The sequence below is a fragment of the Mus musculus genome, chromosome 6 (genome assembly GCF_000001635.26).
Source record: "Mus musculus strain C57BL/6J chromosome 6, GRCm38.p6 C57BL/6J".
NCBI classification, from domain to species: domain Eukaryota; kingdom Metazoa; phylum Chordata; class Mammalia; order Rodentia; family Muridae; genus Mus; species Mus musculus.
This window is the reverse complement of record NC_000072.6, coordinates 50,184,209-50,199,671: the sequence shown is the minus strand read 5'-3', so window position 1 is coordinate 50,199,671 and position 15,463 is coordinate 50,184,209. Positions and strand designations below refer to the sequence as shown.

The following is a 15,463-nucleotide window of genomic DNA, read 5'->3' as shown; positions in this document are numbered from 1 at the left end:
AAAAAAAAAAAAAAAAAAAAAAAAAAAAGAAAAGAAAGAAAGAAAGAAACCCTGGCAGCAGTATAAACTAAGGCTGTCTAAGTTCAGCGAGCTGCGTCACTGAGTGCCAGTGTTTATGGAGGAACAGGTACCATTCAGGGATCCTAGAGGAGGGCATCAACCAAGGTGACTGGAAATCAGTGCGCTGTGTCAATGCAGTTCCTAACCCTAAAAAAAAAGTGTACTTCTTAACAGAAATCTGAAGAATATAGAACATTATATAGTATATATTACATAATGAGTATCAGGTGTGTATATATATGAATAGCTGGCAATTATTTCCAAATCTTGTAAACTGTTCAATGGATTTGGTTTTTGACATAACAGAGAACAAATACCCTAACAAATCACTTCCTGTTTCAGAAATCACATCTGATGATTAACAAACAGCTTGCAGCTTAGAGACATCTTTAAATATCACAAACATTTGCACAGGCATATTTTTGCTGACTATTCTTAAAAAACAAAACTGAAGTAATAGGTTTGAAATTTTATATTTGAAAATAAGTAAATGTTCTCTAAGTTAAGTTTGCAGGATAAGGCACTCTCTGTGTGCATGACCATGCTTCCACCCGAGCTCCATAGCTAATATGCAACATTAGTCGGCATCAGCACATCACTGCGACAAATGAAAATAATCCCATAGAGAGTGCAAGCTATTGCTCTTCATTGTGTTGACTAGAGAGAGATGGGAGTGGGGTGGGGTGGGGGTGGATTTATCTTACAAATAGAATGAGCAGCCGCCATACTCTGGACTAAGAGGTGGCACTGAGCAGATTAAGATAGTAGTGGACTTAGCCGTTGCACTGATATCTAAATTCTGCTTCTGTAAGGAGTCTGAGGAAGGTCAATAACTATTTTTTTCTAATAAGAGAATAATTGACCCTTCACTAACCACTTACAAGAATGACAGCATTACAAAACTATTTCAAGTATTCATTATCACAGTGAAAATGTGAGATCAATGTTTGAGAGAATGATCTGAAAATTCCTTTGATGAAAAAGCAAGGGTACTAAATCAAAACTTACAAAATGCTTGAACGCATTTCTTTATGTGGTATGAATAGAAAGGTTTTATCCATAAAAAGTTAGAAAAATTAAGAGAAATTATATATTAGTACACCTTCCCAACCACAAATATATAAAAATTCCACCTAGTGCACTGTTATTTCAATCTACACAATAAAAATGCCTTGATGCGCAGGCGCCTTCCACCTCTGCATGTGCTCGCCCAGCAGAAGGCTGACTTGTTGAGTCACTGTTTTAAAGTTTTATTTATCTGTTGTTAACCTTATTGAATCATCAGTACACCCAGCTAATTGGGACCCACTGTGGCTCCATCCTCAGTTTCTCAATGGCAGTTTGTAGTTTCTCAAAGGCTTTGTCTAGATTGTCATTTACGATGATCAAATCAAAGTAGTGGTTGTATGCTCTCTGAATTCGGGCACTTTCATCCACTGTTTTCTTCAAGTCAGAGTCCTGTGAAGGTTTAAAAAAAAGAAGTTTGCATGGTGATAAATACTGATTTGTTCAGATCTAAAGTGGATTAAGAAATAAGGGCGTTGATATCTGTTGGAATTCAGATACGAGTTCTTAAAAATCTATCCTATATAGTGCCGAAGGAGGTATTACCAGATATCTGTACCTGTTGCATCTTTCCATCTACTTCCATGGCTTATGAATATTCTGTACATTCTGTTTTGGTAGCTGTAGAGTGAAATTCCTAACACTATTAAGGTGAGTCTAAGACAAGACAGGTAGTTGATTTCTAGCTGACTTCTATATAATCCTTTCCAAATAGGTGTTATCTTATACGGTCTGTATAAATTCTGGACCCCCACTTGTATTGGCTGTTCAACTCAAAGCCAATTTACCCCCTTCATTTAGAAAGACAGAGAATCTTAACAGTGTGATGTGAAAACTCTAAGTTGTGCCAGATACACCCCATAGACTCCAGCTTTATTTCTGTGGAGTTGCTGTCTGCATCCCACCAAGTACTACCAACTGGTCTGGAACAACCGAGTGGGTGGAGCACCTGAGTGAGGGCTTCTGCACGAGCAAGGGAAGCTTGCCATACACTCCCACAAGTATCCCCTTCACATGGAGCTCTACCCATATGAACTGGGATCCTACTCATGTTTGCAAAGTTTCGGAATCAGTAGATAACAATAAAACAGAAAGGGCTCCTGCTTTTTGGTAGAAAAGACAGACGAAGAACAAATAGAACACTTGCAACATGTAGGTACTTTAGAAGAGAACATACTTAGGTAGAAAAACTTTTAAACGATCTACTTCCAACAGAGTGACTAGAAGACTGAGCAAACGGCAGTTACATTAAGAAACAAGGAATCAAGAAAGGCCCAGGAGTGCACAGGGATGAGACGGGAAGGCCACAGTGTGCAGGAGCGCACAGGGATGAGACGGGAAGGCCACAGTGCGCAGGAGCGCACAGGGATGAGACGGGAAGGCCACAGTGCGCAGGAGCGCACAGGGATGAGACGGGAAGGCCACAGTGCGCAGGAGCGCACAGGGATGAGACGGGAAGGCCACAGTGCGCAGGAGCGCACAGGGATGAGACGGGAAGGCCACAGTGCGCAGGAGCGCACAGGGATGAGACGGGAAGGCCACAGTGCGCAGGAGCGCACAGGGATGAGACGGGAAGGCCACAGTGCGCAGGAGCGCACAGGGATGAGACGGGAAGGCCACAGTGTGCAGGAGTGCACAGGGATGAGACGGGAAGGCCACAGTGTACATGCTCCAGCACTGGTTCTTTTCATTTTATAAAAGAAAATCGGTTCTGTTTTAAATTAAGAGACAAAAGGATTACAAAAAAAAAATTGTTTAAAATCCTCAAGTACATCTAGTAAGTCAATTTTCCTTCTGTTGTACTTTACACAGAGCAGTGACTTCCTAAGCATGACTAGATGGGATTAAGCACTCTCAAAAGAAAAGGGAAAATAAAAGGTGTTAACATGGAAAGAGCCGCCTACCGTCAAAAGCTTGGTGGTGATTCCCGCATCCACCACAGCCTTGTGCATGGCACGCAAGGTCTCTAGCTCTGGAGCAGCAATAAACACCACATAAGGCATGAATTCAGAAGTCCTTAACACTTTCAGTGCCTGTGCAAAGAGTATTTATATAATGTTAGAATGTGCAGTGTGCTGGTCCTTAGTATAAATTGAAGTCTATCTGTCTCTTCCTGAGCTTACGGACATAACTTACTGCCTGCGCTCCCTGTCCTAACTTCACACAGTATGCCAACCCATTTATTTTGTTGTAAAATCAAGTGTCATTGCTCTTTTGTCCTCTTTTTTTTTTTTAGATTTATTTATTTTTTATTATATGTAAGTACACTGTAGCTGTCTTCAGACACTCCAGAAGAGGGAGTCAGATTTCATGCTGGATGGTTGTGAGCCACCATGTGGTTGCTGGGATTTGAACTTCGGACCTTCGGAAGAGCAGTCGGGTGCTCTTACCCACTGAGCCATCTCACCAGCCCTCTTTTGTCCTCTTAAAGAAGGTATAAAATTTAGTGAGCCAGATACATAATCTGTTAACTGTAGGATTCTCTTACTGAATATTCATTCATACTACAAAATTCATACTGCACAGCACCTACAAATAATAATAAAAAAATAACTACACAGAAAAAGATGGAAAGATTTTAAAAAACATAAATAAAAAAGATAAATCAACACAGAACCAAATTGCCTTTTGAACCTATTTATTTATACCAATAGATAAATGCTGTTCTTGGCCTTACTCAGAAGTGTCTTTTCTAGTGGGCAGTGGTGACTACGGATGGACTCATGGCTGTACCAGGTGCTGAGAGTAAGTGGTGGGTGAATGCTCAGCCTGAAACAGGAGATTTATATACCATCCCCTCTGAGACTTGGGGACACTGCAGACAAAAGGAACAGAAGTTAAGGGCCAGAAGATAGCAGGAAGGGCTTTAAAATGCCATCTTCTGAGTAAGACATGGTGACTGCAATCATGAAAACCAATAGCTGTGGATAGCCGGACCGGGTCTGCACAAGAATGAGCTCTTCTATAGTCAGGGTGGTGGGAGGGCTCAGGACCTCATGCCACACTACTAAATTATTCACTACTGATAGATTCAAGGAGTAGGGGAGTCACTGCCTCGAACTGTGATTCTACAGAGCTCTAGCAAATAGTTCTAACCCAATGTTCACACAGATGGCCCTGAGTAAACTAAAGGAACTGTAAAACTAAGCACAAGTCAGGGATCTGGAAATGCTACTTCTGGTAGGAGGTGGGGAAGCTGATGGTGATGGGAGAGAGGCAGGAGAGAGGGGCAGTCAGAATATTTTATTCACATGTAAGAAATTGTCAAAGGCAAAGTTAATCAATAAAAGGTCAAGAATCTACAGAAAACTGTTTCATTTATGTAAAAAACAAAAAACACTAGAAACTTCTGGTATACATACTTAAGGCCTACCGGAATGACTAAAAAGATATGACCTATCTCTGAATGGGAAAGTGCAGCTGGGCTGAGTGTACAGGACAGGAACCTGAGCAAGACAGCCAGGAGTGAGAGTGAGTGAGGGGATGCTCTGGTCTGTGCGTCTGGGAAGTGAAAGGGGAATGGCTTAATTGTATTCTAATCTTGTACCCTTGAGTTAAGTTTAACATTTCCCAACATAACATTTCAATACTTGATCAAGTAAATACTGCACTTCTGCAGGTTCAGTCACATGGTTTTACCCAAGCCTTGGTTGTCTGATTGACATTTATTTATGTATCTAGCTATGGACTCATAATGAAGTTGAGAGAGAACCACATGTCTACTTAGATAAAGCACACTTCCCACAGCCTAAATACACAGACGAAAACTCCCCAGGAAACTAGAAAGTAACAGCAGCTTTGGGATCCATGCAACTCACTTGTGGGTTGACGTCCAAAATGCAAGTCCGCCCAGTCTGGACAACCTCGAGAATAGAGTCGATCTTGGTTCCATACAGGTTTCCTTCGTACTCCCCATGCTCCAAATACTTCCCAGCCTTAATATCTGCTTCCATCTCTGATCGGGACACAAATTTATATGCTTGTCCATCCTTTTCGTCTTCTCTTGGCTTCCGTGAAGTAACTAGAATGAAGTAAGGTTGAAAACGTGCAAGAGGCAATGTATGATTGTCTATCCATTGTCCAAGTTTTCCTTCCCGTTATGTTACAAACATGTATGTATGGCCCTTGAACAGGAATGCATGTTGATTTCTAATTTAGAAGAATATTTTAAGGGACTTTTAATTCACCTTGAAACTTTAAGCATACTCATCCAGAAGTCTTCATGCTGCCTTTTCCTTATGCATGCAGTCTCCTTTTTCTTGAAGATTCGATTATACCCTCCTTTCTGGTTAAACATGTCTTTCTTTTCTTTTTTGGTATTTTGAGACAGGATCTCTCTGTGTAGCCTGGCTCTCCTGGAACTCACTCTATAGATCAGGCTGGCCTCAAACTCAGAGATGCACTTGCCCCTGTCTCTTGAGTGTTTGTATTATAGGCTTGTGCCACCACTCTCCGGCCAGCTAAGCATTTCTTCAGTGATTACCCAGAAGCGAGCAAAGGTCACCTATTCTTGTTGGAGGATCACCTGTTTTCTGAAGTGCAATTCTACCCACAAATGAGGACGTCTAGTCTTTTTCTTCTCCTCAAGCCCTAAGCGTCCATTTGGCGTCCTGCTTTCTGATTGATAGTCCCAAATGTGAAATATTTGACTTTGTAAGCACCATGCATTAGCCTCTCTACTCTGACCTATGGTTTCTAAATCAGAGTGAATACTCAAATTCCAAATCCAGTGGTAGGTAATCCTTTGATGTAGTAGGTAAATCTATGAATGCTTTCAGGCCTGTCACGCTGGCCATTCATGCTAGGAATGAATTATTTCTACCTTTCACATCTTTGCCAAATTTAACAGTAGCTTTGAGGAAGAAAAATAATTTTTATAGTATTTTAGGGTTAGCCTGAATCTAAGTTGAGTGAACTCTACTTTGTTAAGTAAATAGAAAATATCTGAGCAAATCATTAAGCATGTGAAATTAAAATAAGTGATATAAGTAAAAAACCCAAAAACAAATCAGCAGACTGTTAAATTATGGGTAGCAAGCATAAGACACCAAGACAACTTTTGGAACAAAAAGAACTTTAAATTCAAGGTAAACGTAAAGGTCCAATTTGTAATGAGACCATTGTGTACAACATGGTATCCTCTGCTATTTAATTTCAACAATCTTCAAAATAGTTTGATGGTTTCTACACTCAAAAAAAAAAAAAGTCCTGAAACTTGCCTGTTTGTGAAATTTCAAAGTCATACCACAAAATATCTAAGAGAGTTTAAAATCTTCCAAGTTTACACAAGGACTTGGTTCACTGTCTGCAACTTAACTTAAAAATCACATCTTCTGGTGAAAGCCTGCTTTGAAACCATCAATGTGATGTTTGAACTGAATATGTAAATGCACACATCACTTCCCAGTTCAGTCATAGACTCCCTCTTCATAGCAAAATGTATACCAGTGATTTCTGACTATATCTCCACTCTCTACTGGACACATCAAAAAGGAGGGAGGAAGCAGAGGAGGGGACAGACAGACAGAGAACTGAAAGCTACTGCCACATAAGCGTCTTTTCACTTTCAGAAGGGAGCGAGCAGAATGGCTGCCCTTACTCCTTAGGCTTATCACAGAACAATTTCACTTCCTACACGTGAAATTTTAAGACTGGCAAGATTCTCAATTTTAGTAGTAAAGAATCAACAAAGAAACATTTTGTGTGTTAACCAAACCCAAGGTCTGGATACTAAAAGCAAAACAAAACAAAACAAAATAAAACAAAACAGGGTTTACAGCTTATTTTCCTGATACAACACTCCTTTTTTCTATAATGTACTTAAAAATGATAACAAATGACCACAATGCAGCAACCTCCCCTGCCAGTGTGTATTACAGCATTTCACAGAGACAAGCACACAGTCCCAGTCTCTGGTCAAGAGGCACTGTAACTGTCAAGCTCATTGCAGCCTTACCCGAAGCCCCCAGGGGAGGGATATAACATAAGTGTCCATCAGCAGTGAACAACAGATTTGTAAAAATATGGTACTTTAATATATTTCTATTCTTATATAAATAGAAGCTATTGATCACATTAAAAATTTCATCATGGTAAAACATCCACAAAAGTTACTGTTTAGACATTTTGAAGTTACCTACCACTCAATAGGATAAAGTTTATCCAGACTGTTGTGCAACCAGTAACTCAGCACACAATCTATTTCCAGAGTTTTCCATCTTTCCAAACTGGGTCCCTTAAATAACTCTTCCATCCCATTATGGTGTAATCCCCTTCCCAATGTCATCTGAACGGTTATGAAGTAGTACACTGAGGTTTTTAGGTTTCCTTGGTGATTAATGATGTTGAACATGTTTTCATGTACTTACTTGTAGTTTTCAATGTCTATTTTTGAATTCAGCTTTTTGTTTAGTTATAAGATTATGTTTATATAGAAATGTTGATGACCTGGTGGGAAAAGCTCATGATTTATCATCAAATACTTACAGGCATTCTGTTACTACAGAAACTTGTTTAGGTAACAGGTCAAAGAAGAACAAAATACATACAGATCTCTTTTCTTGTCACATGTACTCCAACAAGCAGACAGTAAGAACTGCCGAATCTTACTCCAAATGAGAAGTGGAGTTTAGGTGCTGTACCACAACCTCTAGGTAACTGAAGACTCTACATTAAGTTCAGTGGCTAGGTGGGGTTTCTGAGAAGGCTCTCCTTGAACAGAAAGTACACTCCAAGTGTGTGAAAATATAAGAGGTGAGTATTTCAGGCAGCGAGCCATGCTGATGAGTAATGACCCAGAGGGAAGCCTAGAATCGCAAGTTGGGGGCAGTATGCAGGGTTGATCTTAATAAGGCCACTATGACTCTTTCAGCACAAAATCAGCATTAGAAACTTTTGAATGCTTTCCTTAAGTGTGCAAGCATTTAATTGAATCTTAACTTTACTCCCAGACTTCACTTGAATCCTAAATAGATGCTAAGATATTAAGGATGTAGTCTATCTTTGGCAGTTTACCAGAACACAATCCTCCTGGTCCTGGGGCATCTACTAAACACGTCTTATGTATATCTAAAAAGGAGCCAAATGAGTGGTGAAACATAGGTCAGGGAGGAATGGATTGTTTTCCTTTCCCACATAGTAAATTTATTTTCCCAGAAGAATGCTTAAATGAAGTGGAAACTTCTAGTTCTTTGGAAAGTTAGTTATGCTAAATTATGTTTGGCTGGGGCACACAGGTGAAAGGCTGTTTTGCTAAAGCAAACACATGAAAGACTATTTTCCTGAGGCAGACACAGGTGAAAGGATGTTTGGATATAGCAAATACATTAAAGGACACTTGATGAAGAAGTATTAATATGAACCCCCATGGACAGCGGGAAATGAGCACTGAGCCTTGGTTTGCTCTGACTCGCTATTCTCTGCGATGTGACATGCATGTATTGGTTCACCTTACATAGCATTGTTGAGCTTAACTTGTGATAACTCTGACACTGAGAGAAACTCGCCGAAGAACTGTTAAGTGACGTTCCTGTGACAGCTTGCTGCTTCTGTGGCCTTGCTCCAGGGTGGTTGAACTACAGCTGCCAGGTGTCTGCGTGCTGAAAGGAATGGACTGCGGCTGCTGGTTCATCCCTGGTGTCTGCCTGTCTAGAGGACCGGTCTGCAGCTGCTGAGTCGTATTTGGTGTTTGCTATGGGACTGAACTGCTGCCAAAGAAGATCAAGCTCACCCCCAAAGAACTATTGCTGAACAGGTCCACTTTCCCCCACATTCTAATGACTTTTCTCTTCCACTACCTCTGCTGGGTGGTGGGCTAGAAGAGAGGTTGAATCCTTATTAAAAGTAGGTTGTAAAAAATGTATGCCTACACTTAAGGCCTATGGTAGCATGTAATAGCAGTGGTTTGTACTCCCACTGCTGGTAAAACAAGTAACACTTTTCCTCTAGGCTAATGCATGTGTGTGTGCTCATGTTTGAAAGCCAGCCAGCCTGCCTCCCAGGACTGTTCTGAAGGTGTTCCACACAGAAAGACAGTAAGAGGAAATACATTATCTGCTTCTTTGCATCCATGAGTTCTGTATTTCTTGTCAGCTAACTATGAATGGGAAAATTCAGGAAAAACAAAAATCTATCTGCACTGACTATGAACAGATTTTTATCCCTTCTCATTGTTCCTTAAGTAATATAGCCTAACAGCTATTTATAAACCACTTAACATTATATATAGGCATCATAAATAATTCACAGGACTTAAATCCACAGAAGGTTTTGCATGGGTTATATGCAAAATTCTATGGAACTTGAAATATTCCTGGATTTTAGTATTTTGGGGAGTAGAGAGGTTTGTGAGTGTGTTTTCCTGGAACCAGTTAAGGAAAGATCACAGAAGCTATGGTATAAAATCTTGGGGCACAGTTCCAAGAAAATAATTAGAAATTCTAATGCCCTTGGCCAGAAAAATTTGTAGTGTGGAAATCTTCAATGATTCTTAAAAAAAAAAAAAAAAAAGGCATTGAAGAGATACTATTTGGACATTCAAGACATGGAACTCCAGCAAGCAAGATCTTTTATGCAACACTTCTCTTTCCTTTTGGCACTCACTCCTTACAACATAGCCCATAGAAATTCAAGCAGCAGCAAAGGACACAAACCAAGTAATAAAATAAGCCATACCCCACCTGTCCCAGTGCAGCCACTGTGCTGTAGATCAAGAGGAGCTGCGAGGTAAGTGGAAACTAGAATCAAGGCCTCAGTTTTGATGGGAACTAGCCTATTTTTTTTTAATTCCTAAAAATGAATTTGCTTAACAAAATTACAAATTATGAAAATGAAAGTAACTAGAAAGTTATTGACTCTTCTAGATGCCTGAAAGCAAAGAAGGGAAAAGGAACACAGAGCACCAGTGGCTTGATAAAAACCCAGTCTGTCCTCCCTGAGATCAATCATTCAACAAAGCAGTTTTTACTAGCTGCCAGAAATACCATGGGTCAGAACACTAGGAAGTAAACCTTATCTGTGTACTCAAATGAAGTGAGAGTAGCCAGATATTCCTCCAAAGCTTTTATAGTGCTCAGTTAATGACAGAAGCTTAAATCACTGGATCCAAGTTTGCTGAAAACAGCTGCAGTGTTTCAAAGTATCTCTGAACAGGTTGCTTAAGTGTAAACTACAGATTTGCAGGGGAAAAAAAAAAAAAACACTACCAAATGCCATAGTCAATGACTAACATTAGTATCAATAATAGGACACAGAGACAAGATGCAACTCTCCTGATGCATATTTGAAGGGTAAGAAACTGATTTATATATTTACAATAATGCAGAGCTGTACTTAAAGAGGAAACAGGCAAATTCAAAGGAAGAGAATGGCACAACAAATTGGAAAAACGGATCGAATTATATGCTGTTTATGAAGGAATCTTACACTTAAAGAGACTGGTATGTTGGGAGTAAAGGATGGAAAGACATCCCTGTAAGCAGTGACCCAGACACAGCTGCAAACTCACATCAGAGCAGACCAACAGGGAGACGAAAGGTATCGTAGAAACAATGAAGAATAATTACAACGACAAAAGGGTCAATTCGTTAGAAGTAAGATGCTTACTTACATCTAAGCACCTAACAGTAGAATCTCCAAATACATGAAACAAAACAGAAATGAAGCAAAAGAAAGATGGACACGTCACCAAAAGAGCAGAAGACCTCAAGGCTTCCAGTGATGGAGAGAACAGAAGGTTACAGAGGAAATGAAGGCCTGGGCAGCTACACAGAACATATCAAGGCAGCAGTCCAGTCAACAAGAGGAGAATACTTTTCCCCGCAGTGTACAAGAACAAGTGACACGCTCAAAGATAGGTTATATCTGAGGCTATAAAAAAATCCCTAAGGAGTTAATGAGGCCTATGGTCTCTGGACAAAGTGAATGGAATTATCATCACTAACAGGAAAATCTGGAAAAATAAAATGTGTAAAATTAAATAATGTACTCCAAAACGGGTCAACTAAAAAAAAAAAAAATAGAAATCAAAACTAAAAATAGCAAACACTTTGAGAGTGGTCATTACTGATGGAGCTGCCAAGAGCCCTTCTGGGTGCTGGTAGCATATCTTTGTCTCTACTTCTGATAGAGTACAGCTCGGCCATCATACTCGTGAGGGACTCTGAAGCCTTAGAAAAGTGTCTTAGCAGAGAAAAATTATCAGCACTGTGGTAAGCTTCAAGAAGAAACATTAGATGGCTAACTGAGGCCTACTGATGGCTTACATGGAAAGACCTGACAAAACACACAGGAGTCTGTGTCAGAGCGGAGGCACCAAGAGCAGAGGACCGCTAGTTTTCCTTTCACTTTTCCTTTTGACCAAAGGTTCAGTTTCTATCTCATCTCAGTGACAGTTTTCATATATGGCTAGGAAGGAAGAAAGCTGCAAGCAGGCAGCATGTGAGAAGCCGGTTTTAGCTCCAGCTAACTGACTCGTGTTGCACAACTGTCTTATTCTCAGATTACATTCTAAGCCTCTGTGGTGAAGAGAAAAAGTGTTTCATTACATTAATCTATTTCTAGAATTAAAAATGACTCTGAGATGAATGCAAACAAAAACATAAACCACAGCAAAATTATAAGATGCAAAAAGCAGCACCTACTGAGCAATTTCTAGCATAAATGTGTCTGTTAAAAGGAGATCTCCAGTGGATAACCTAACTTTCTACCCGGGATAACAGGAGAAAACTTCATCCTAACTCCAAGGAGCAAACAAAAAAGAAAACAAGATTAAATTAATAAAATGTATGATACAAAAAAATATGAAAAGAGCAAAATTGACAAATATTTGGGAAAACTAAGAAAAAAATTTACTAAATTCAGGAATGAGAGGGGCTGTTACTAAGGACCTTGTAGAAGTCCTGCGACAATAGAAATACTTGCACAGCTATGTGAACATGCTAAAACCAAGAAACCCAAGTGTGTGGAGAAAACGCTATGCGGATTTCATCTGAATGAAGATGGTAAGGAAAAAAATAAGCACAAGTTTAGAAAGCAATAACTAAGAAAGTAAAGAGAGAGACAGGAGCAGACAGATGGGAAAGTTGACCACCTCTGCATAGCTGTGCCAGTGAAAGCATGTTAATGCTAGCCTGTTTTCTGAGAATAGATTTATTACTGTTACTGTTGAATCAGCTTTGTTAATATGACAATATATTAACTGTGAAAAGGTTAAATAGTTCAAAGGAGAAAAAAAAATCCTTTAAAACCAAAATGAACCAAAGAATTGAAGGTGCAAACAATGGAAAAACTGCTCCCGGGCAGCAAAGCGGCACTGTAAGTGGTTACAAACCGGAAGTAATACAGAGTCAATGTAACCCATAGAAAGTCCAACGCCATTCCTCATATAACTAGAAAACACAATTCACAAACAGAGAGACAGAAAAGACTCTAGATGGCCACAACAATTCTAAGCAGAAAGAACCCAGCTGGAGGGACACGGTTTACTCAACTTTAAACTCTAATAGAGGACATTATGGTACTGGCACAACAGGCAAGAGAATATATACCGCTGTCCCAGAAATAACCCCCAGAGCTATGAACACCTAACTTTTGATAAAGGTGTTAAAATACACACTAGACAGAAGACAGTAAAGGGGTACAAAGTAGACCAAGGACCTTAGCTTCAAACATGAAATGGTGAAACGGCTAGGGAGCGCAGAATGAACACAGTTTGAGATACAGGCACATTCTAGAATGTTCAGAAGGAAAAGCCTATAAAATAAAAAAAATTAAAAGTGGTTAAAAATAATCTTTTTTTAAAAAAACCACATAACAAAGGGAACTGTCAGAAAAAAAAATAGGATAAAATCACTGCCAGATACATTTCAGATTATACATATAAAGAACTGTGAAAATTAAATACCAAAAATCCCAACTTAAACTGCCAAACAATAAATGTAATAATGAGACAGACAACTCTCAAAAGAAGAAATACAAGTGACCAATAAATATTTTAACAAGTGTTCAATATTCTCAGTCACCAAAATAATGGAAAATAGAACTATTTTGAGATTCTATCTCACCCAAGTGCGAGTGGTTACCATCAAGAGCAATGACAGCAAATGCTGGTGAGGATTTGGAGGAGGAGAAACCTTATTCACTGCTGGTGGCGGTGCAAACTGGTGCAGTCATACGGCCATCAGTGCAAGAAACATAAAGTGGGACAGGGAGATGCTTCAGCTGACAAGGTGCTTGTCACATGAGTTTGGTTCCTCAGCACCCACAAAAGCTGGGCACAGGGCATGGAGAGATGGCTCTGTAATTAAGGGCGCTAGCCTCTCTACAGGCGATCTGGGTTCAATTCCCAGCACCTTATCATGGCTCAAAACCATCCAGGTATGACTCTAGTTCTAGGGACTCTGATAGCCTCTTCTTTCCTGGCTTCTGTGGACGTCAGGCAAGCATGTGGTACACTGTCACAGATGAAGGAAAATACCCACAAACAAACAAACACACAAACAAACAAACAGGTGGGGCTTGTCTGGGAAGTGTGGTGGGGACGGTATGTTAACCAGCTGGATCCTTAGAGTTTCCTGGCCTTCAGCCTATTCAAAACAATGAGCTCCAGGTGCAGTGAAAGACTGCCTCAGAAGCCCCAGGAAGGAGGCAATAAGAGAAGATACACACCATGAACCTCTGGCCTCTGCATACACACACACCTCCATGGGAGGCATCTACCCACCCACACACCACGGCTCTACAAACAGAACTAGCATTCATAGGTGTGTACCCAAAGGGCTCTGTCATCAATGCTTATTGCTTTTCTATTCACAATTACAAGGGGATGAAATCAAACTAGATGCCTAGCAACTGATGAATGGGTAATGAAAATGTACATTCACACACTACAATTTTATTTGGTTCTAATGAAATTGTGAAATTTCCAAGAAAATGGACAGAGCTGGAAAAGATAATAAATGGGGTAGCTCAAGCTAAGACAGATAAATACTGTCTGTTCCTCATTTCCAGACCCTAGTTGTGGTGTGTGTGTGTTTTCTGTGGGAATGTGTGAGGACAGAGGTCATGAAACTAGAAAAGGTACATAGTTAAAAAGAGAAAAACCTGATGTAAAGAAGGAAGTGGAGAGGGAGCAGAACACATATGGTAAGAGTGTGGAAACAGAATCCTGAGGCAGAGGCTATGAGCACCGAGCAGGGACAGGGAGAGGGAGAAGTGGCAACCCAAATCAGATAGCCATGAAAACACCGAAAGGGAGCCTGCTACTGAGTAAAAAATAAAATATTTTTAAAACTAAAGATGGCTCCGCAGTTAACAGCACTTGATCTTCCATAGGAGCAGGGTTCATTTCGCAGCATTCACACCAGGCAGTTCACAACTGCCTATAAAGTTCAAATGGCGGTGGCTAGGGGGTGTCCTATGCTTCTGGTCTCTGTGGCACCTACACTCACATGCACATACACAATATAAAATACACAGTTATAACTAATTAAAAATAATAGAAAAAATCTCTAAAATAAAACAGAGCCAAAATAAAACTAATATAAACAAAAACAAATACTATGACACTCTTAAGTCATTGTACATTAAAATTAGCTTTGGGCAATGTGATTTTGTAGGACTAAAAAGTCCATAAGTGTAAGTTGTAAGGTCTGAATATGAAGTGCTCCAAGTGGTGGTGCTACACTGAAGGCGGGGGGGAGCTTTAGGAACTGGCCCTTCAGAAAAAGCTGATGACTGGGCAATGCCTAGGAAGGCTATTCCTTATCCTGGGTCCCTTACTCTGCTATCTGTCTACCACCCAGTGAAGAGCATCCTGTTCCACACGCTCCTGCTACCATGCTGTTCCATCCTACCATGAGTTCAAATACAAACACATGGATAATAGTTACAGAAGAAAATACCAACAGAGCCAAGGAAAAAAACAGGAATGGAAACAAATCCTTCTCTTCTCTCTGGAGAGAGGCTTGAGAGGCCATTTCCTCAGGCTTCTCCAAGAGGTCAAATGTGCAGCAGGTATCATAGCATCAGCAATTACCTGAACGCTCCAGTTACTCCATTTCTGACATCACTCAGTGTTCTATGTGAACATGCAAAAGCTAGGGGAGAACTAAGATTACAAAGTGAAAAGTCAGAGCCAGAGCCGGAGCCTACACGGGCCTCCTCCACACCAGCATCATTTCACACGGTCTTAGCCAAGTCTGGTAAACGCTGCCTTCTGAAGAACCTGCTTTCAGAATATCAGGTTTAGGATCCTTCAGGGCTGAGGGCTTTAACTTAAACCAGACCACCGAAATCTACAAAGCCACTGGTGTACTGAGTGTTTGAGCATCTAGTAAGT

General features: G+C 40.2%; 1 protein-coding gene across 9 annotated transcripts in view; it reads right to left on the bottom strand.

Annotated features, from left to right (window-relative positions):
* Window positions 1-517: 517 nt before the first annotated feature.
* The window catches only part of Mpp6 (membrane protein, palmitoylated 6 (MAGUK p55 subfamily member 6)), an 88,927-nt gene continuing 73,981 nt past the window's right edge, over window positions 518-15,463 (bottom strand). For 5 of the 9 annotated variants that reach the window (NM_001164734.1, NM_019939.2, NM_001164733.1 and 2 more), the window contains 3 exons: window positions 4,944-5,146; window positions 3,030-3,158; window positions 1,074-1,518 (listed from right to left, as the gene is read on the bottom strand). In NM_001164734.1, coding sequence (NP_001158206.1) covers window positions 1,342-1,518; window positions 3,030-3,158; window positions 4,944-5,146 — 509 coding nt within the window. In that variant the 3' untranslated portion in view covers window positions 1,074-1,341. Of the gene's footprint in view, window positions 1,519-3,029; window positions 3,159-4,943; window positions 5,147-15,463 lie in introns of all 9 variants that reach the window. The other 4 variants (XM_030255518.1, XM_030255516.1, XM_030255517.1 and 1 more) reach the window with 1 other exon arrangement.